The following is a 23788-nucleotide window of genomic DNA, read 5'->3' as shown; positions in this document are numbered from 1 at the left end:
ATTTCATAGGCAAAGTCCAAATACCCTAGTTATCTAGACACCAAAGAGGGTTCCCAGATAATTTAATTATAGAACCAGAAGTATAGACAAGTGCCCCCTACAGTTCCACAAGACAGCTAATGAATGCGTCAAAATACAAAAGTTCATGGTGAACGTATTTGCTATTCAATAACTCTTTGCAAAGCCATCAGTAGCCAATAAAAATCAACTTGTTATGCCATGGTTCGTGCTTGTTTTTTGCGTGTTTTTGTGCGTTTAAAACACGCAGCAGTCCATAAATCAAACAAGTTCATCATATCTGCATTTTTCTTTCGCGTAGCTACATTGTTGCCATAGAATTTAGCTCATTATGCGCAGGCAAAATAGACATATCCACAATAACCACATGTGTGCACTTGCAAATTTAAACACCGTGAATAAGTGGACATGTTTGTTGCAGAATTCGTAGGAGTATAACTACAGCATATGGTTTTGACCGTTCAAATCAGAGTATCCCTTGTTTTAATCAAATGGTTACGTGTTGTATGGAAAAATGAATGTGTTAGTTGGAAAATGCAGCTGTGGTCACGCGCTCACCACAATTGCGCTGACTGCCTACTCCGTTTAAAAATCCCCCCTCTCAAAGCCGCATCTGGTAAATACTGTTTACTAGAATTCTTTTGCATTTCAGCCTACGCCTTCCTGAATGAGTGGGCCCGTTTCCGGTATGGCGTGTTTTATGAGTACGGGCGCTTGGGACACAAGAAGTACCCTCTGTCCTACTGCCCTTGCTGCAATAAGGTGGGTACCCAGCATTTGATTTGTTTGTGTAGCGCATTGCATAACTTCTATATTAGATCAGCTTGACTATTCGGTATAGGGAAGAAAGCAGACGACCCAATCAAGTATATAGGATTACCTCTTAATAAGTCCGTGTACTGGAGCCAGATTATTCGTTGACGCCCTTTGACGGTCCCTCTGACAAATGTTTGGTGTTTGGCATTCATCGCCCATTAAATCTGCAGGCTTGCTGTCATGCATACAGATCCATGGCCTCGAATTGTCCACAGCAGTTGCTGGCGAAGCATGCAAAAAAGTGCGCAAATGAATCCTCGCAGCCGCCATTTCCCTGCTACACATAGTCTTGCGGAGCTTGCAACGGCGCGGCGTAGTGTTTATTTCTGTCTCAGCGATAGTGTTTTATGCTACATTCTAGTTATTCGAGGAGCAAGGGAAAAGTGGCAGACCTAGTAACACTTGTTACTTGGCTACTCGGTTCATATTGTACTACGGACTATTGGAACTATGACCACTTAGCGCAAATCGACAAAAATTCATAGAGAAAGGGACAAGGTGACCACTTTAAGAACTCTTATTAGTGCCACCTGTAGCGGAAAGCTAACTCAGTAAGACTTGCTTTCACCTTTTCCCTTTTTTCCCTTCTTTTTGCCGATTTCTGCTAAGTGACCATAGTTCTTATAGGCTTTAGTACAGTATGGCAGACATACTTGTCTTGACGCGCGTGTGCCAAGCTTGAAAACGGTTTCCTATATTTAATCGCTGCAATGCGAATGCGTTAGTACAGTGAGTGAAGCAACTAACAAGCTATTCTAAATGGCAGTTTGAAGGCCACGCGACGTCATGGGATTTTTTCTGCTAAGCACCGTTCTCAATCTGAGGTGACCGGTTGACCACGCGCCCTCCCCCCCTCCCCCCCCGTCTTCCACACCACCAAAAATGAACAAAAAGAAAGAACACGCTTCATACAGGCTACTCAGCGAAATGGTTTACGTCATTTCCTATGTGATGTCTCGCACTCTTGCCTTTCAATAACAGCGCTTTCAATGAAGTGTCTAATTAGTTAAAGTCCGCATATCGCTGAAGGATGACAAGCAGAGAAAGAGAGCGAGAGGCGGAGGGATTAAGAAGAAAGCTTGTCTACTCGCGATCAACGGCCAAGTTGTGAACGTGGGGAAGGGTGGGGAAATGTCGCAAGTTAACAAATCTAGGATAACGAAGCAAATTAGGGCACGTAACTAGCTGGGCTACGCTGCGTAAGCTACCACAACCGCTACAAAACGTTCACCCTTAAGGTGCAGTGTTAGCGATAGGCAGGCATGTAAGCATTCTCGTTATCAGCATGGGATTCCCCCGCCATAATTGTAAATAATTCGATCGCCCCATTTTGAATCCACTAGCAGCCAATGAGCGCATACATTTCCTCCTACACCAGCCCGGATACACTGCCCTGTAACTACAACACATTAGCCATGTATTTTTCATATCCCTTATGCTTTTTTCGAAGCTCTCAAACGAAGTAAACTTTTGAATAAGAGCTAAATTCCTCCAGACACTAGGTTGCTTGTTTCTTCACGGATCTTAAACATTTGCGACTAGAAACTCAACCCTAACAAGTGTTCAAAATATTATTAGTATATATATTCGTAAATATACGCTATTTCTGGGTTACACCAACGATACGATGTAAAATATTGGCACATATTACGTGACGCAACCACAATACACTGCACAGTATTATATTATAACGCTCATTTTTAACGCACTAAACCTCCAGTAAACCTATAAAGGGTCAGGTATTTGTTTCAGAAATCTTATTTTCTAATTCCTGTCATTACCTGGTTCTATATGCAACAGAAGCAAAAAAAATATTTTATAAGACTGTCCCACATGATTAATTTTTTTCGCATAACTGCAATGCATAAATTCGTTTACAGGCCCATGGATATTAAAATATGTCTGTGATTTAGAATATGTCGGCATAACATCCTCCTTTTACTTGCAGAAAGTTGTACGTTGGAACTCGTGCTCTGATAAAATTGTCCATGCCATTCTTAATCCTAACATTTGCGAGTATCACGACGGCTGTTATGCCACCGAAAAGTGCCTCGTCACGATTACTCAACCAGAACAAGACCCCATTGAATCATCGCTCATGTTCCGACCGCGCCTCGACAACGTAAGTTTTTTGAAGTTACTTTTCTCGTATATGACCTCTTAATTACAGCGCCAATGATGGTTAAAAGCTTATTAAAGAATTGTTTTCCTCGTGGACGCAGCAGCAAAAGGCGAAACCTGTAATCTTCGCGTTTCTTTTATTTTGACACTTATTGCTTTCAGCTAAGAACAAAAAGAAAGAACTTAATGCTTTTAGGGTTTGTGCATCGTGTTACGTGTATGTCTAAATTATGCAAAATAGAAGTGAGGCGTGCAGACAGGACACAAGAGTAGAGAAGTGGACACCCAGAACGCCGACTATCAACTGAAGGGAGCACAGAGGCGAAAAAATGAAAGACACAAAACTCATCTGCGCATGCTCAGGAATGGTAACACCACGTGTCAATCGGGTACACGTGCTGGACTACGTGAGAGATAACTGTTAAGGCACTTAATCTCTTCCTTATGTAAAGTAATCGAAGGCTGACTCACGCACGCACTTCCACCATTATAGACATGCCATGCCTCTACCATAAGACGCGTATCTTCATTCTTATGCCTGTACAATATCGCGCATTCATCTAACTCTGGCTTGCAGTTACAATCTCGGTAATGTAGCGAAAGATTAGAAGGTGATCCACCGGTTAACGACCTTTTATGCTCCATTAGCCTCTGCTTGATATACCGTCCCGTTTGCCCTACGTAGAACTGGCCACAGCTAAGGGGAATTTGATAAACCACACCCATACGACATTCAGTAAAACTGTTGTTCTTATTGTGTTTCACTGGACAAATATCTGTTCGTTTTTTGCCTTTAACCCGCTCCTTTTTATTCTGTACGGCAGCGCATATCTTACCTAGCTTATTGGGAGCAGTGAAAGCAACATTAACATCACTTCTACTAGCAACTTTTTTAAGCCTGTGCTACACTGAATGAATATACGGAATAGCCACTACTCTTTTTTTGCGATTACTGCTTTCTGTAATTACGTCCGTCCCTCTCGAAACCGACTTCTTTAGGCGCTCAGCTACAGTTGCCACCGCTACACTAGGATAACCTGCTTCTAATAGGCGCCGGACCTGCGCATTAAAACTGGCGCTCATTTTGTGCATGCAAGATCTTGTGAGGGAAGACTTAAGGCACGACATGGCAATTCCGTTTTTTACTAATTTAGAATGCTTGAATTGAAAGTTTAGCAACGGCTTCGAAGATCTTGGGGAGTACTGCCAACAAACATGATTTTGTTCGAAGATCAAGGAAATGACAAGAAACTGAATTACGCGTCGCTGAGGTAATTTCTTGGTAAAATTGAATCCTCCCCCATAAAGTTTAAATTGCTCACTTACTGAGGTAGCAGCAGAGTCTAATTCTTCCCTATTGTAGAAAATCAGGTAATCATCAACGTAACGAAATATCTTGATAACACTATCACCTAAGGCTTTCTCTAAGCAGTTGTCAACCTTACTCAGGTAAATGTTGCTAAGAATAGGGGGAACCTTTGAGCCAATGCAAATGCCTGATTTCTGCAGAAAAACGCCGTTTCTCCACCCAATCAGCGTTGACTTCAAGTACATTGAAAGAATTTCTAGAAAAGCTCCCGTGGACACACCGCATCTGTCAATAAAAGCCGACTTTTACACTTGTTCTTTAATGCACTCATTTACGGAATTTAGCAACCCGTCATGCGGCAAGGACTAATACAGGTCTTCGATATTCATACTAAAAGCTGTACAATCACCCGGATAGAAGATAGAAGAAGATAGGTATAACGCCTACAGGTATTGAAAGACTTCATAGGCTTGGCCGTAAATATCATGGGAAGCCTAGGCCGGTTATTATAAAATTCCTTCACTGTACGGAAAAGACGTGTATTTTACATGCATCCCACAAAACTTAAAGGCTCGAGGTTGTCTTTCCTCATTCGAACACTTTTCAAAGCGCTTTCGTGAGGTGCGTGAACTTCTGTTGGACAATGCAATGGAAGAAAAAGCAAACGGCGCTAAAGTAAAGCTGGTCTTCGATAAAATAAACATAGACGGTGTTCTGTATGTCTGGGATTCCGAGAAAAGAGAGCGTATCAGATGGACCAAAAGGAAAAATAGGGTACAGAGACAACACGATACTACGTCCTTGATGGTCCTGAGCGTTAACTGCAGAAGTGTAATTAATAGGGCAACCGAGCTTGAGGGGCTTCTTCCTGCTAACAATTCTGACATCGCTGTGCTGACTGAAACTTGGTTACGTGATGAAATTTTTGACAGCGAAACCACGCCTGCTAGGCACAGTGCACTCAGGAAAAACGTCATATGTAGAGGTGTTGGCATTACATTATCTATGTAAAATTATTACAATTTTTCAGGATGCCTGATGTGTGAAATGTCGAGTGCACTTTTAGTAAAGCTCAATTGTGGTCGAATCAGGTACATCATAGGCGTGATGCACAGGCCGCCTTCCTCTTCCCTGTCAGTTTTCAATGATTGAAAAGTTTACATGAGCACGTATGTAAAACCTGGCGATCAGATCATTCTAGCTGGCGATTTCAACCTGCCTAATATTGAGTGATCCACAATGTCCCTCGTAAACCATAACGACAAAACAGACGATTCTATGTTGGATATAGCATTTTCTTTTGATTTATCTCGTGTGTCGAATACAATAGGATACACGGCAGTTCTAAATATATAGTAGACCGTTTCTTCGTGAGCGGATCTATTAGTACTAAACCAAAATCCGAAATTATCACAGGAATCTCCCATCACCAGGCCGTACTCCTTATTTATCTGATACTCCTATCGACAGAAATCGAAAACAATCTTGTTTCGCTAACTTTTCACGTGCAGATAACACGTCAATAATCGATGTGTTATCCTTTCATTTTGATAGTGTTTCGATGTTACCAGGAAATGTAGACGATTTGTAGATTTCCTTCAAGAATCTTGTATTGATGTCTATCGACCATTTTGTGCCCAGCATTATTAAAAAGGTAAAATGTGAGAATCCCTTGATTTTTCGTACTCCAATACAAATGCGCAAAAAATTTAAACGATTAAAAAAGAAAAAAGGAAGCAGTAAACCAACCTTGGTGTCTGCAAGAAAAAAATGTCCTATTACCGCTCAATGTAAAAGTAGGATAGCACTCAATAAAGAAAATTATTTTGGCGACTTGTTGCCTAACTTCATTTCAAGTTCGCAAGAGAAATTCTGGCGCGCAATTTCTCCAGTATCTAGAGACTCGTGTGTATAACTTCAGCGGCACTTTAAATCATGACGAAAAAGAAATATCATCTGCTTTTAAGAAATACTTCAAATCTGTTTTCACTAATGATAATGACATACTGCCGCTTTCGAAACGTGTTTACCTTCATGCCTGATCGTGTCACTAGCGAGCAAGTAATTATTAAAATGCTTTTGAATTTGGATTTACCAAAAGTTCCCCGGACCCGATAACATACCAATCGCATTCCTAACTAGGTATGCAGAATGGGTAGCCAAACAGCTGTTTATATTACATTCAAGATCTCTAAACGAAGGACCGGTTCCGAATGACTGGAGGACGGCCAGAGATCAACCGGCTCATGAAAACGGTAACAAACAACGCATCAATAATTATAGGCCAGTCTCATTAACATCGACAACTTGCAAAATTAACGAGCACATAATACATAGCCAAATCTCTGATTTTCTTGAAAACGTAATTTTATTAAAAATATTCAGCACGGATGCCGGAAAGATTCTACAGGCACTTAATTAGTCGAAACTGTGCATGACTTTGCTAAATCTGTTAATAATAGAAACCGAACAGATGCCATATTTATGGATTTCGCAAAAGATTTGATGAATTTTCTCACAAACAGCTGCTTTCCAAAATTAATAACACAACAAAAATTACGTGATTACTATTTAGATTTCAACATACTTGAGTAACCGTCAACAATATGTGACTTTTCGTGATCACTCATCTCAGTCTTTTTTCTGTTGACGCTGGCGTCCCTCAGAGTTCTGTGCTTGGGCCGCTTCTATTCATTTACATAAACGACATCGTAAAAGACATTCCAGTTCATATTAAATTGTACGCGGGTAATTGCCTACCCTACTCAGAAATTAAAACTATATCAGATCAAACAACACTGAAATAGGCCTTCCGAAAGGTTGCTGTACGGTGTGATGTCTGGTAGATGCTGATGAATTTTCAAAATACCGTTGACACGAGACTAACTCGCAAGGAAAAGCTGCTCATATTCCAATACACTTTTGCTAACAATATCCTTTCCGCAGTTACACAATACAGATATCTAGGATTATGGATTACTAACGCCCTTGACTAGTCTAAGCACATTTATCAGGTGATAAACAATGCTAACCGTAAACTTTTCTTAGGCAAACACTAAAGCTCTTCACACCCAGAGACCGGCCCCAAGCTTAAAAATCGTTATCCTTCAAGTATTAGATTATGCGGCGATAATTTGGGATCCATTTCATAAAACGAATATTATTAAAATTGAAAAAGTACAAAAGAAAGCACTTCCTTTTGTTTACAATAACTATGGACGCACATCAGTAACTGATCTGCTAAATAAGGCTGGTTTGACATCTGTATCTGAAAGAAATCGCGTTTTCCGTCTCATTTTCCGTTACCAATTATTCAAAGGTAATTTTAAGAGTAATATTGACGGACTAATATTCTTTCTTCAGGTGACACTACAAGACAACGTCATAATCTCACATTCACCCGTCTTCTTCAGCGTAACAACTGCATTAAATATTCCCTTTTGCCAAGAACAGTAATGGAATGGAATCGGCTTACTTACATCAGCGAGATGCTGCAATCTTGAGCGACACGCATGACAACGGCGTCGAAGATTGGTTGTCATCATATGAGGAAACGAGCATCCAAAAAATCGAATGGCAACATGATGCTCAACAACGTAAACTTTTATATAACGGGTGTTGCCACTCTCTGGTTTACAAACCACGAAGCCAATTTTTGCTCATGGACCGGAGTCAAGTCGAGATTCATTGAGGTCTATGGCCAACCCATCCTGTCGAAGCTTCGTGCAGAACAGCGCCTACGAGGCTGGTCCCAGCAAACTGGTCAGGTGCTCACGAGCTCCATAGGGGACATCGTCGCCCTCGGAAGAAGCATAACCTCGACCATCACAGAGGCAGACAAAACGTGCGAGCTCACGAAAGGGATATTGAAGAATTTCTTTCATATGATTTGTTCTATGAACGTAGTCGCTGTCGTTGAGGTAATCTACCGTCGTAATACTTTCAGAAGCTCCACAGGTAGCGTTTTTCTTACGCGGCGCCTATCTGCGTCAGACGACGCCCTATCGAGCATAGCCACCGCTCCTTACCTTGACCCATTGGTATCCCAGGTAAAAGAGTTTCAGCGCCTTGAGGTCAGTCAGCAACTATCGCTGCCATCATCTGTAGTGCAAAAGCCATAGCCTTTGCCTCCACACCTTCGGCAGGTGATACAGGATCAAGTTTGCGAAGCATTGCCTTCTTCCTGCGAGCGTCCACCGGTGCCGATGTCCGTTGCCTACACCAAGGTAAATGTAGCCCTGATATATGCGGCACTCTCTGTGTAGGGGCTTTCGCATAGCCACTGCCTCGGACATTCTCGCCGTTGCCGACAGCTTCAGCACCGCATCCAGCTCTTCGCTTCATTCAGCCGAGTTAACCCATAGATGGACGATGCTCCACCTTCGAAAACAGGCCAGATTGTTTTCCGTGTGGTTTATTTGCCACGTCGCACGATTTGGCCATCGCAGCGTGACGCCACATCAGTAGAGCAATCATGCTTACACGCGTGTATCATCGTACTTATTGTCCTCAGTGCCCCGCGAACGTGACCAGACATCACCGTTCTTATACCGCCGATCTCTCGCTACCTCCCGATCGAAATCAGCTCAACGCGGCTCTTTTATGCCGATGCATCGTCATCCTCCTGCACTCGAACAGGGAGACCAATCGCCGCAGTTCCCAGACCCATGAACTACGTCCTCCACGAAAAGTCGAATGCCTCTGCCTTCTGCTACAGATGTGATGGACGTACGCGTGGGCCGCGTCACTGCACAGTCCCTCGTCGGCACTGGTGCAGCTGTTTGTCATTCGTCACTTTGTCACTTGCTGCAAAATGTTACAACGCAATCACAAAACATTTCAGTTCGCACTGCCAGCGCAGACTATATCATGTCTGCGGCCGCATGTAGCGCTTTGTCATGCCCCCTTTGTTGATGCTCAGGAAGACAGTGACGTTGAGAATGACATCTAAATGCCGCAGCGTTCCTCCGCCCTTACCAAGCTGTATAGCCACATTCTCACTCATGCAAGTGCCCTTCTTCCTGCTTGTGCCATGTTCTTGAGCCGAAAATTTCCCTCGTTACCTTTTGCCCTTTTAGCAATCGTAACGGCGTCGCGAGACTACACGGATAGAACAAGCTTCCATATTTCCTCAGATTGCTTCCTGGTGAGTGCGTTGTCCACGACGAGAGAGTCGACCTTTCTACCGTAATTTACATGCCAACAGGTCACATTACCATTGAGACAGACACGCTTGCCAGTAGCCATATACAAGAGCGCGATTCTCCCGATTCATTCAATCGCTGCATTTTCAAAGTTGCATTTTGTGGGGGTTCAGCTGCACTCCAGCATTGGGAAGACAGGTTAAAACTTCACTAAGGCGCTCGAGATGTTGTGATAACGTGGAAGATAACACAACTATATCGTCAAGATAGCATAGGCTGGTCTTCCATTTGAGACCACGTAAGAGACTGTCGATAACGCGCTCAAATGTGGCAGAAGCGTTGCAGAGTCCGTGTGGCATCACGTTGAATTCTTAGATCCCTTCCGGGGTGGCCAATGCTTTTCCCTTCTTCTCAGACTCGTAAATTGGCAGCTGCCAGTAGCCTGATGGAAGATCCAAGACTGGAAAAGTACTCAACCCCCTGCAGTGAGTCCAATGCGTCATAGATTCGTGGCAGGGAATTAACGTCTTTGCGTGTTATTTTGTTCTGGGCGTGGTAGTCGATGCAACAGCGAACTTACCCGTCTTTTTCCTGTACAAGGACCACTGGAGTAGACCAGGGACTTAGTAGGAGCGGATTATATTCCGGTGGAGCATATCACACTCATTTTTGATGAACTTACTCTGGTCAAGAGACACTCTATATGGACGTCCGTGAATGATATGCTGCAGCGATCGGTCTGAATGTGATGAGTCGCGCGACAGGCGTTTTACCCAGGATGGCTGAATGGACGCCGAACAAGGCACCATGTTTAAACAGATCGAGTAGATCTCGAGTCTGAGTAGGTGAAAGGTCTGGGCCGATGGAACGTATCAGAACAGCGCACGAAGAGTCGAGAGGAAGCAAAGTTGATTCCGTCGGTGACACAGCCTAAGGAACGAGGGCAATGGGTTGAGCATCAACAGTGCATCTGATACTTGATCCAAAGGGTTCATTGTCGCCTTAGAGAAATTGGTTTAGTGGTGCGAACACAGTAGCAAAATTGTGACCCAAACGCAGAAAATATGAGCATAGGCCAATGAAGCTGCGTAGTGCGCTCAAGTTAGTGGGCTTGGGGAATTTGGACACGGTGCGATGTTTGGCAGGACCAGGAAGAATGCCTTCTTTTGAGACAATGTGACCTAATATAGTGAGTGTTCGAGCTGTAAATGGGTACATTTACAGGTTAACCTAGAGACCAGCATTCCGGAGAACGATCAAAACTTCATGTAAACGGCTAAGATAGGTCGGGAAAGGAGGCGAAATGTGGACAATGTCATCGTGGTAGTAGAGCAAAGTATGCCACTTCAGGCCGTACAGGATGTCGTGCATCATGCGTTCAAAGGTGGCGGGCGCGTTGCACAGACCGAACGGCGTGAATATGAATTCATACAAATCGTCTGGTGTTACAAACGCGGTTTTAGAACAGTCAGCGTCAGGCATGAGCACCTGCCAGTAGCCATAGCGGAGTTCTAGGGAAGAAAAAATTCTGCTGCTTTTAAACAGTCAAGTGCATCGTCGATACGTGGGAACCGGTACGCATCCTTTCGGGTAATTTTGTGCCGTCTGAAACGGTGATTTTGCGACAAGGACCCTTGTCTTCAGTAATAATATCGGCAAAATACAAACAGCTTGATTTCAACGTGGGTGCAGTCAGTGATCGACTGAAGTGCTGAGAGAAAGTCCCAACCTAATATGACGTCGTGTGAACATGATGCCAACACGATGAACTCTATGATATAAATGACCTCCTCACTGATGTCATGAGCGGTGCAGGCGCTGGGTGTCTCGACGTGCTGCGCGTTGGCAGTCCGAAGGGACAGTCCAGAAATCAGCGTCATCAATTCTATCTTGCGGAAAATACGGGTATCTATCCCTGAAAGTGCAAGGCGTCTGTCGAGAAATGCAAGGGTCAACGTTCCTTCTATTGCGACTTCAAGAACGTTTATAGGGGTAGTGTGATGTTTATACATTTCGCGAGACCACTGTTCTTAACACCTGAACTGCAATTTAATTTTCCTGGCGCAGAGGACTCTGCCGACTGTGCATTGGGAAAATGGAGCAGCGACGAGGAGCAGGTAAACGGCAAGCGGAGAATGCGGTCTCGATGGCAGCAAGAGATTCAAAGGTGTCTCAATAGTTGCGACGTTGTTGGATACATGACGGGGACGTTCGGTGTAAGGAAACGATGGTGAGGTGGCACTTGTCGAGCGCGGCCACAATAAAAACAAATCGGATTGGTGTCTTCGTGCGCCAATGGTCTTGACGTCGTGCATACTGCACCAGTGGCCGGACTGGAAGGGATACGGGCAGGTGCAAAGGCGGGCGAAAGGTACAGGAGGTATGCGGTGCAGGCCTTGTAGTGACTTCGGCGTGCGTCAGGGGAGGGGCAGTCGGAGCCTGCTGGATATGAGGTGAAATTTGGTCGGCTACCTGCTCGTTGATGACACATTGCACAGCGGGCACCAACGGAGAACTAGACTGGCCGTGTGAAAGTGGAATAAGAGAAAGCTGGCGAGCTCATCTCCTAATGAGGAGATTGAAGGGTGGCTATGCGTTGTTGGCGTACTTCGTCGAAGCTTTGACAGAAACTGACGAGTTCAGAAAGTGTCGCCAGATTTTTCGCCAACAGCATCTTGAAGCTGTCGTCTTGATTGGCTTTTAAGATATGGCGGATCTTCTCGGCATCAGCCACTGTGACGTCAACACGCTACAGAGGTCGACATATTCTATATAACTGGTAAATGTCTCCCCGCGCTGTTGCGCATGAGCACGCAAACGTTGCTCGGCGCGAAGCTTGCCAACATCGGGGCGCCCGAATACCTCCGTCCCGTTTGTTTTGAAGGCCGTCGACGTCGTGCGATCACGTTCGTCGTTGCAGGGCCACACGTTGGCGACACCATTCAAATAAAACGATACCTAATTCAGTGTTGTCCCTGTGGTTGTGGATGCTCACCCAATCGTAGTCAGCCCGCCAGCCTTCTACGTCATGTTCTTCGGTGCCGCAGAAAATTGGCGGGTCGCGTTGACGCAACGAGCCTGGGTAGACAACGGTAGTTACTGGGGCAGAGTGTTGTGGTGGTCCTTAAGTCCTTAATAAGGACGGGCTGCAGTGCCCGATTGCGAAGCTTTAGAATTCCTGTTGTGCCCTGCACCTCCACCAAATCTAAAGCGAGCTTATTCGGGTCGTAGAGCAGCAGCGACAAACGCAGCACCAGCAGGTAGGTCGCAGCCAGAGAGCGAACTGGGTGCGAGCAACGGGATGGCAGTGGGACTTTCCAACCCACCAGTCTTCATCGTCACGTGTTATTTTTGATCTTCCTGCTATTCGCACTGAGATACCGAAAAAGAAGGTCGATCAGCGTGTTCAATATTCGGGGAGTCGTACACGCCTTATATTGAAGATATCCACGCCATGTGCCGGCGTGTAAACTCTGCTATGTCTGAAAGCGACCACATGAGTCACATAATCAAGAGACTATTGGCTTCTACCCCCTGGCTGTACAGAACCCTACCTCCGTGCCAGATGCCATTACCACGTGCCAACACCTTGACGGATAGTAATCTCTTCGCGCTCACACCGATACATATGGTGGTCGCCTCCCTCAGGTAACGGACTTACGTACTTTGATCCGTACCATACAGCCTGAGGAACTCCTCACGCAATGCTCTTCCTGTGCTTCTGGCACCTTGACTTCATCTTCTGTGACCGGCTTGGACGCAATCATTGAAGAAGAGCTTGCGTCTACTCCCCGTGTCATGTGTTCTGACACTACCGGTGTTCCTCCTGCACATACATATGCCACCTACACCGCGATAACTTCATTTACGAGAACGCCGGGGACTACACCATCTGCAAACACATCCGTTGCTTCAGTATCTGCGCAACTTTCCTCCTCAACCTTGCTACCCTTGCTTGGCGTCCTGCACGACCTCTTTCTTTCTACATCGAATACCGAGGACAAAGTTCCCGGTTCTGCCGACGGCGCAAACAGGACGAGAGGCGTGGTTATGTTCCCCAAGAACGCTCCGATACCCGTGTACCTACGACTTAGCAGCGGATTACATACCCACCTTCATCACACCGTTCATTGGTTGCCCCATACGCAGACGATATGCCTTCCACCTATCGTTCATCTAGGCGCTGCTCACCTTCCCTACGCCGTCGCTCAGTGTCCCCACTTTGGCCTGCCTCACAGGCCCCTGACCTCCGCGCGGAAAACTCCACGTGGCAGTTTTACGAGGGAAAACTGCATCCATTGGTATGCCTATAATTACTATAGAGTGCGCATGGAATCATATTAGTGTTTGTGGATGGTGTTAGCGTAGTTCTTATTGACACTGGTGAAGCCATTTCTATCATTCGTGCTGATTTATGCTCTTGTCTACGAAAAGTGACCGCGCCATACTGCTGCGCTCCTTTGCGTGGTGCAAACGATGCCAGAATTTATGCTACCGCGCAATGTACAGTACGTGTCTCCCTCGACGGCATCCGCCATCACATTGTATTTGCCGTGGTGCGTGAATGCACTAACAAATTCATTTTGGGTTGGGACTACTTGTCATTTGCCTTCGTGTTTATCAGCTACCGCGAGCGCTTCCATTCCCACACCGACATCATTCAGCAATGCCATTCTACACGTGATGCACATAGCCCTTTCGTAACAGCCGCATACTATGTGCTTTATCCCTCTAGAGAACTAATCATCCCCGCTCGTTCCACCGAGATTCTAAATAGCGACGTGTTCGTTCACCCTGATGGCCGCATTTAATTTAGTGGAATTGTGGTCGCTCTAAGTTTTCTTCGTTTCACTGGCGGGTGTACAAGGGTTACTGTATCGAACATTACTCCCGATCATAAATTGTTGCTCTGTGGATCAACTACCACATGCGCTGTTGATACTCCACCCGTTATCCTCGTTCCTAAGACTGTTGCACCGACGGAATCAACTTTGCCTCCTCTCGACCCTTCTTACTCTCTTCTGACAAGTTCCGTCGGCCCAGACCTTTCACCTCCTAAGACTCGATATTTACACGATTTTTTTGTGAATAACATGGTGCATTATTTGATGTCCGTTCAACCGTCCTCGGTAAACTGCCCGCCGCACTCATCGCATTCAGACCAATGGCTCCCGCATCGTTCACCGACGTCCATATAGAGTGTCTCTCAACCAGTACAAGTTCATAAAAAAATCAGTGCGATATGCTTTACCACAATATAATACGCCACTCTTCAAGTCCCTGGTCTTCTGCTGTGGTCCTTGTACAGAACAAGGGTGGTTACTAGCAAATATCAATGTACGAGCCTGACAAGGAGAAAACAACATTTGCCACTCCGGACGGACCCTACGAATTCATCGTGATGCCATTCGGACTCATCAACGCACCTACCACATCCGAGCGCATGATCGACAGTGTCTTACGTGGTCTCAAATGGAGGACTTGCCTATGCTATCTCGACGATATAGTTGTCCGACATTATCGCCACATGTCGAGTGCCTTAATCAAGCTTTAACCTGTCTTCCTAAGGCTGGACTGCAGCTTAACCCCCCAAAAATGCCACTTCGCGATCAAGACTATCAATGTTATGAGACAATTAGTAAAGAAGGGATTTGGCCGGACCCGGCGAGGATTGTTGCAGTCTATAACTTTCTGCGGTCAAAACATCAAAAAGAGTTGCGCAGGCTTCTCGGCCTCATCTCGTACTTCCGCCGTTTTATACGCAACTTCGCAACGCTTGCATCTCCGCTCCATCAACTTCTTCGGGTTGCCATGCCTTTCGTTTTGACAGAGCCCTGCGAAGCGGATTTTCAGGCTCTAAAGCAAGCGCTCACGTGCGAGCCGGTATTATACCATTTCGACTCGGCTGCACCGACGTTCGTGCACACTTAGGCTAGCGGTCATGGCAAAGGCGCTGTTTTATTACAACATGGCAATACCTCTCGTTAGCAAGTCATTGCCTATGCCAGTCATTGCATGCCCGCAGCAGATAAACGTGGTACAATTACTGCACAGGAATGCCTCGCTGTTGTTTGGGCTGTGCAGAAATTCTGGCCGTATATGCACGGCCGCCGTTTAACGGTCGTTACAGACCATCACGCATTGTGCTGGCTCTCCTCGCTGAAAAATTTATCGGGTCGTCTTGGTGCTGGGTGATTCGCATACAGCAGTACACCTTCGACATATCGTACAGGTCTGGAAAGAAGCACCAATACGCCGAAGCTGCCCCCCGTTGCCCCGTTCCGCTCTCGCATCATGCACCCACGCCTCCACCAAATAGCCCGTTTCGCGAACCATCATCATCCCCTTTACAAACACCGGACTTGCAAGGCGCTGACTGTCATCACGTTTTTAGTACGCGCCAGCATACATACCCGTACTGGCGGAGACGTCTTCACCGCCTTAGCGGTACCTCCTGGCCTCTAAACTACTGTCTGCGTCGCCATCTTGAACGATTCCAGTTGCACAACGGTGCCCTACGCCGCTACATTTATCACCCAGATGGCAACATATCGGTCCGCGTCATTCCCCGTTGTCTGCAAAGCGTTGTTCTAAAAACTTTTCACGGCGATCCAACAGTAAGGCACCTTGGATATCAGGATATCACAAGACTTACGACCGCATCCGAAGCCGCTTCTCTTGGTCTGACCTCTTCTCCTCCATGGCCAAGTATATCGCCTATTGCGTGCCTTTTCAACGCCTCCAACGCACATATATCTGCACCCGCTGGGCCGCTGCAACTTCTCCCTTATCCTGCTCTCCTTTGAGGTTGTCGGAATGGACTTGTGCATGCCTCTTTCTCTGACCGTCAACTCTAATCGCTTGATCGTAAGAAATGTTGGTCATCTCATTCCTTATGCTGAGACAGCTTCTCTACATTCTCGCACAGGTGCTGAAGTTGCGGACTTTTTCTTGGGAAGCATCTTTTTACGTCATGGTGCACCTTGCGTTCTCCCCAGCGATCGCGAAAAGATGTTCCTCTCTTCTATTCATGAGGAACCTCGGCGAGCTAGCAGCACTCTTCATAAGACAACTTCCAGCTACCAACCACTGACCAATGGCTTGACCGAGCGTTTCGATTGAACACTCTCCGACATGACCTCAATGTGCATGAGCCCCGAACACACAAACTGGAATGCAATCCTATACATGGCGACTTTTGCCTGTAACACTGCACCTCCCCCCAACGTACCACTATTTCCGCATTCTTCCTGGTCTAAGGCCGCTCACCAACTTTCACGCTTTATGCATCTTTCTCTTCGGCCCCTGTCTCATATGTGATGCCTTTTTCCGAACATTGTGTTTCCCACTTCGCCTACTGCCGCAACCTTCCGTGCCTTAACACCGACATCTCCCAAGATGTTTGCAAGGACCGCTTCAACTCCACCGCCGCAGTTTACTTTTCTGCTCTGGCGACGAAGTTCTACTCTGGACACCTGTACGTGGCTAAGTTTCTGTGACACATTCAACAATCGTTTTCTTGGACCCTACCGGATTCTTGAGCGAACTTCGCTTGTTAGTTACCGCATTTTGCCTGTTTGCACTTCCTCGGGCCGTCGTTGTCGCGGGACCGAGTATGTGCACGTGCTTCCTTCGAAACGTTATGCACGGCGCGTTTTGTAGCACACTTCTGAGGCCAGGCTCGCCGCTTCCGCTACGGGGGGATTTTAGTGTGAGCAAAGTATTCGCAAGTCATCTCCCTCACCCTGCACATATCATCGACTCATGTCATCATCGTATCTGCACCTGTCATCAGAACCATGACTGCATTGTTGGCGTAGCGCGCAATCTTCGGGAGTATAAGTTTCTCAAAAAAAAAATATATATATATATATATATATATATATATATATATATATATATATATATATATTGTGATATGTAATACGAGGCGCATCACCAGCGCTTTACGCTCGAAGCCGCTTGTGACCTATGACTGCTCGCAGGGTTTAGCCTACCGCACCAATTTCGACCTCTCACTCCTTACGTATCATTTCAAACACCTTGACATTTTGTGGAGAGTGTCGAGCACGACTCCATAAACACCGGAACTTCGAAACAGAACCCTATAACAATCTCGGCCCAAGGCGGACGCTCCTGCCCAGCCTTCCGAACCATGCCTCACGATCCAACTCAAGAAGCTGCACTCACGGCACCAACTATCATCTGTCCTGGCGTGCAGCGTCAGTGGGATTCTTCTATTTTTGAGGGTGCCGGTGATCATGACGTCGAGGACAGGCTTGCCTGGTACGATAGAGTCAGCGCGCACAACCCACTGGGACCATACGGCAAAGCTAAAAAATGTAATTTTCTTCTTGAGACACATTGCCCATTTGTGATATTGTAACCAGGATTCCGACATCGTGACACGGTCTGTCTTCAAGACCAACTTCACGAACGTCTTTGGTCGTCCTGCTGTCCGCAAACTCCAGGCCGAACAACGTCTGTGCGTACGCGCCCAGCAACCAGGTGATAATTTCACAAGCTACATCGAAGACGTCATTTATCTGTGCAACAGAGTCGACGCAACGATACCAGCAGCTGACAAGATCAGGCATATTTTCAAGGAAATAGAGGACGATGCATTTCAAATGTGGGTCGCTCGAACCTCGACCACAGTGCCTGCTGTCATTGCACTGTGTCAGAGTTAAGACAAACTTGGAAGTCTGTCTCAGCCAGAAGTCCTTCACACTCTCTCAGGTATGACGCTAGACGTTGACGAGTCACATCTAATGCTCCAGATAAAGGAATTCGTTCGAGAAGAAGTTGCTCGGCAGCTTTCCGTGGTGCCTTTTACGAACGCGCAACTACACTCTGCATCGACACTGATGTCAGAGAGCGTCATCAAGGAGCAAGTCGCCGAGTGCCTGCTAGCTGTTATTCAACCGCTTACCATCGCGGCGCCCCTCACGTACGCTGACGTTGCTGCTGACCCTTCGCTTCACGTTCACCTCTCTAAGCTGTTGCGCGGCCACCCCCAAATCCCTTCTCACCGCCTGCACCACAGCTAGCACGTCAGCCAAATTCTTTGGGCACCACTGATAACAACCCAATTCGTTACCACTGTGGTATTCGGGGACACGTTTCCCGCTTTTGTCGATGCCGTATGCTGCACATTTATGACAACCGCCGGCCCATGAGCACATACTCCCCTGGACAGCTACAATCTCCTGTGCCGCCGGATGAAACCCCTGTTTTCAACCATGCTCCTCGTTCCCCATCCCCACGCTGCCGCTCCATCTCACCGATGAGACACTGGCCAAGCCCTCAACCTCAGGGAAATTAAGTGCCGCAGTTCCCGAGGCGAGAACTGCGTCTCCTTCGATTTGCCAAAGGCCTCGAAATGACCCCTGCTACGTCATTGCGCTATAGGTCGAAGGGATTCGAACATTTGCACTAGTTGATAAGGGCGCAGCAATTTCTGTGTTACGCGCAGGACTTTGCCGACGAATAGGAAAATTGACGATGTCACTTTGTGGAGTGTATTTGAGTACCGCGAGCGCACAGCATGTCGAACCGTTGGGAGCCTGCACCACACGTGCTGTCATCGAGGAGTAGTTTCATATCATTGAATTCGTTGTGCTTCCCACCTGCTCCCCCGATGTTATCTTAGGCTGAGGTTTTCTTTCCTCAAACAATGCCATCATTGACTGTGCCGGCGCCGAGGTGATGTAGTCTTGCCGATGCTGCTATGGACGAAGATCCTGTGGCATCTACAAAAATGCTTGTCGCCAAAGTTAATGATATCCCTCCTCACTCAGCCGCCATCGTCTCCGTGTTTTGCGGATCAGCACGTGACGCAACCGTGATATTCCCGCCATGTGACTTGTTCGTATGTCGCCATTCCCTTCCGTTGCCCTTCGCCGCCATCTCCCTCAGTGCTGGCCGTGGTGTAATGCGTGTGTGTGCATTGTGTCGTTTCTGCTGACTACTTTACATAGCGGAGACTGCCTCCGTTTCGTGAAAACTGTGGATTCTTCAATGCTCTTCGATGCTCCCGACGACGCACATTCGACGTGCATCACCACCCCCGACAGTGCCAATCGACCGCCATTGGAGTTCTTCTATCCGTCAATCTCCGGTCATTTCACAACCAGACAGCGCAGGCAACTTATTCATATTTCTTATGCAACTTCTTATGGAAATTTACAGCCTCCTTCGACTGCCATCAACATTTTCTCGGCTGCACCACTACAGATCGCACAGCATCGACACGGGAAAGCTCAAAATAGTAATTTTCTTCACACGCCCCACTCACACGCCCCACTCTGTCAGCGTCTTTACCGTGTCTCAGCTTCTGAACGGCGTGTCGGCGACGAACAAGTGAGCGATATGCTTCGGCGTGGCGTGATTCAGCCATTCCGTAGCCCGTGGGCGTCACCAATTGTCCTCGTAAAAAGAAAGACGGTTCTATTCGCTTTTGCGTAGATTACAGACGCCGTCAAAAAATTACGCGCAGACACGTATATCCCCTACCGCGCCCAGAAGATCCTCTTGGCTCTTTGCAAGGTGTCGAGTTCTTTTCTTCTTTGGATTTGCGATCTGGATATTGGCAAGTCCCCATTTCAGAGGCTGACTGCGTGAAAACCGCCTTCGTCATACCGGATGGACTATACGAATTTAATGTCATGCTACTCGGCCTAACATGCGCCTGCAACTTTCGAGCGTATAATAGAGAGCATCGTACGCGATCTCTTGTGGCACACGTGTTTGTGCTACTCAGATGATGTCGGTGTCTTCTCAACTGATTTTCCGACTCGCCTCCAACTACTCAGAGAAGTATTAAGCTGCCCTACTAAGGGTGGCCTACAGCCTAACATCAAAAAATGCCTCTTTGCTGCCCTTAAGCTTACCAGTTTAGGCCACGTCATATCCAAAGAAGGCGTGCATCCAGAACCTGTGAAACTTCGTGCAGTTGCGGAGTTCCCCAAACCTCCAGCCTGAAGACACTACATAGTTTCGTCGGCCTTTGCTCCTATTTTCGCCGCTTTATGAAGAACTTCGCTATGATCATCGCCCCTTTGAATCAACTGCTGGCTGGAGACAACGCCCTATCCGCCTGGTCGAAAACATGCGATGGCGCGTGCACGACCCTTCGCCATCTGCTCACCTCTCCTCCTATTTTACGACATTTTGACCCAGCTTCCCCAACTGAGGTCCAAACAGATGGTAGTGGAGTCAGCCATGGGGCGGTTCGTGCGTAACGCAAACGTGGTTTTGAGGAAACCATCGTTGCGTATGCTAATCGCACGCTGACAAAGTCGGAGCTAAACAAATCTGTGACAGAAAAGGAGTGTTTAGCCATACTCTGGATCCTTGCGAAATTTCGACCTTACTTATACGGCCGCCAATTTGATGTAGTAACGGACCACCATGCGCTGTGCTGGCTCTCCTCATTGAAAGACCCTTCTGGCTGCCTCACACGCTGGGCGCACTGTTTGCATGAATACGACATCCGGGTCTTCTACCGCTCTTGACGCAAGCGTGAGCGCCAACGCTCATTTCCGCTCACCTGTTTCACCTGACGCACACAGTCTTTGCGCACTCAACTTCGTCCTGCCAGAAATTATCTTCGATGGCATGCACTCTGAGCAGGGCACATACGCGTGGATTTCTTCGCTTTTGGAGTTTCTCCTGATCCTGCCACTGTGGCAGCCTCTAGGACGCTACAATGGCCGGCGCATCACTTTGTCGTTCGCGACCAACTCCTCTACCGTCACAACTATCTCCTCGAGGGTCGGCGATGGCTTCTCCTAATATCGCGTCATCTACGGGCTGATTAATGCGCATCGTTTCACACTGATCCCCATTGTGCACGCGGTGGCGTAATAAAGACCTACACCCATCTTTGACTCCGGTATTGCTGGCCAGGCATGTACAAGTTCGTACGCATGTAAGCCCGCTGCTGCCTGGACTGCCAGCGCGGAAAGTCGGTCTCTACTTCCACTGCCGCACCTGTGCAGCCACTTCCTTCTCCATCCCATCCTTTTGAGCGCGTCGCAATGAACCCTTACGGTCCACTTCCTTGTATCGCGGCTGGTAACCGCTGGAGTATTGTTGCGGTGGATCATCTCACACGCTGTGCGGAAACTGCTGCACTTCCATCTGCCACTGCCAAAGACGTTGGATCATTCACACTGCGGCATTTTGTTCGTCACGGAGCACCTCAGGAAAATCTTAGTGACCGAGGCCACGCTTTTCTATCTGAAGTTGTGACGTCGCTTCTGAAGGAATGTCACATCATCCACAGGACCGCTAGCGCATATCTTTCACAAACGAATGGGTGGACGGAGCGTTTCAACCGGTCCCCTGTGCGATATTCTCGCCATGTACGTCGTGTGCGACCATTGCAACTGGGACGTAATGCATCCATTCATCACGTCCACGTATAATACTGCCACTCAAGCCACCACTGCTTTTTCTCCGTTTTTCTTGGTGTACGGCTGCGAGCCTTCCTGCGCCATTGATGCCATTCTACCCTACCAGCATGATTCATCAGAATGTCTTCCTCTCTTTTAAGCTGCTCAGCATGCTGAAGAATACACAAAACTCGCCCACTGTCTTACCACCGCAGATCAGACACACCAGAAGCTTCGCCGTGGTGGCTCTGACTCCCCAAGCTTCCCTTCCGATTCATCGGTTTGGCTGTGGGTTCCACCTTTACCTCCCGGCCTTTCTTCTAAGCGGATCCTACGATATCATGGACCTTACCGTGTTATTGCAATAACTTCCCCCGTGAACTATGTCGTTGAGCCTGTGTTGCCGTCTTCTCATCAGCGCCGTCATGGTCGCGAAACTGTTCATGTAGATCGGCTCAAGCCATTCTACGATCCCTCTATGCTACCTTATGCTTATATCGCCAGGATGGCGCCTATTTCTCCGGGGCACAAATGGAACGAGGAAGAAGCGCCAGTTAGCCTGGCGCATCTGCAGCGTATGAAATGTAAAGAGGAAGTGACAGTCAGTCAGGCACATCACCAGCGCTTTGCGTTCGGGGCTGCTTCTGACGGCTCACAGGGTTTTGCCTATCGCACCGAGTACGACCTCTGACTCCTGACGTACCCTGTCAATAAACACCTGGACAATGTATATGTATATATATAACCACCTGCTCGCGTCACACGCATTGTATACACACACGCACACACACGTATGTATGTATGTATGTATGTATGTATGTATGTATGTATGTATGTATGTATGTATGTATGTATGTATGTATGTATGTATGTATGTATGTATGTATGTATGTATGTATGTATGTATGTATGTATGTATGTATGTATGTATGTATGTATGTATGTATGTATGTATGTATGTATGTATGTATGTATGTATGTATGTATGTATGTATGTATGTATGTATGTATGTATGTATGTATGTATGTATGTATGTATGTATGTATGTATGTATGTATGTATGTATGTATGTATGTATGTATGTATGTATGTGCGTGCGTGCGTGCGTGTGTTTGCGTGTGTGTATGCGCGTGTGTGTATGTATGTGTGTGTATGTATGTGTGTATGTGCGTGTGTGTATGTATGTATGTATGTATGTGCGTGCGTGCGTGTGTTTGCGTGTGTGTATGTGCGTGTGTGTATGTATGTGTGTGTATGTATGTGTGTATGTGCGTGTGTGTATGTATGTGTGTGTATGTATGTGTGTGTAAAATGTAAGTGCATGTCTGTGACGCGAGCAGGCGGTTTCCAACAGAGACAAACATGGTCGCCCGCACACTGCTTTTTATTCTTCGCCTGCTGCTTTCTCCGCTATTACACGCACCGTGGTTGTGTGGTTCGTCACATGTTTCCCTCCCTACGGAGAGAGTCGTAACTACAGGGACCTATAATACTGTGGTAATGCGAGTTTGCCAGTCCGATGACGTCCAATAGAGCTCAGGTGGCCGAGGCAAGCTGTTGCACTCCGGACGACATATGGTTACCCCGATGAAGGAAGCTTTAAACACATGGCAGACGCGGATATTCGGATGTAGTAGGCGTCGGCTTACTATTCGCGAGCTGTGGACACGCGGAGTCTTCATCCGAACGTTCGGTTGTCTGGGTGGTGGAGGCGAAATCTTAGTTTCTGCGGTATACCAGGGTTACCCGTGTTGTTCCCGTGGAATACCCGTGTTGTTCTCGTCGTTGCCGCAGGAATCCTTGCGGTAGGATCAGTCCTCATAGGTGGTGCTGATGTACTCGGTGATGTTTCTTGCTTGCAAAAGGTCATGTTTTTTTAGTCAGCTTTGCGTTTAGTTCCATTGCGCACTGACATTTTTCTTGTCGCAAGTATGCTTGAGGTTGCTGATTATGATCTTTGTGATGTTGTTGCGACAGTTGT

At 47.0% G+C, this 23788-nt stretch overlaps 1 protein-coding gene across 4 annotated transcripts in view; it reads left to right on the top strand.

Annotated features, from left to right (window-relative positions):
* The window catches only part of LOC139061298 (calcium-activated chloride channel regulator 1-like), a 240171-nt gene that overhangs the window by 50626 nt on the left and 165757 nt on the right, over positions 1-23788 (top strand). For all 4 annotated transcript variants that reach the window (XM_070541071.1, XM_070541069.1, XM_070541070.1 and 1 more), the window contains exons 5-6: positions 671-780; positions 2783-2956. In XM_070541071.1, coding sequence (XP_070397172.1) covers positions 671-780; positions 2783-2956 — 284 coding nt within the window. The remainder of the gene's footprint in view (positions 1-670; positions 781-2782; positions 2957-23788) is intronic.

Source organism: Dermacentor albipictus, chromosome 6 (genome assembly GCF_038994185.2).
Source record: "Dermacentor albipictus isolate Rhodes 1998 colony chromosome 6, USDA_Dalb.pri_finalv2, whole genome shotgun sequence".
In the NCBI taxonomy this organism is placed as follows: Eukaryota; Metazoa; Arthropoda; class Arachnida; order Ixodida; family Ixodidae; genus Dermacentor; species Dermacentor albipictus.
This window is presented reverse-complemented; position numbering and strand designations above follow the sequence as displayed.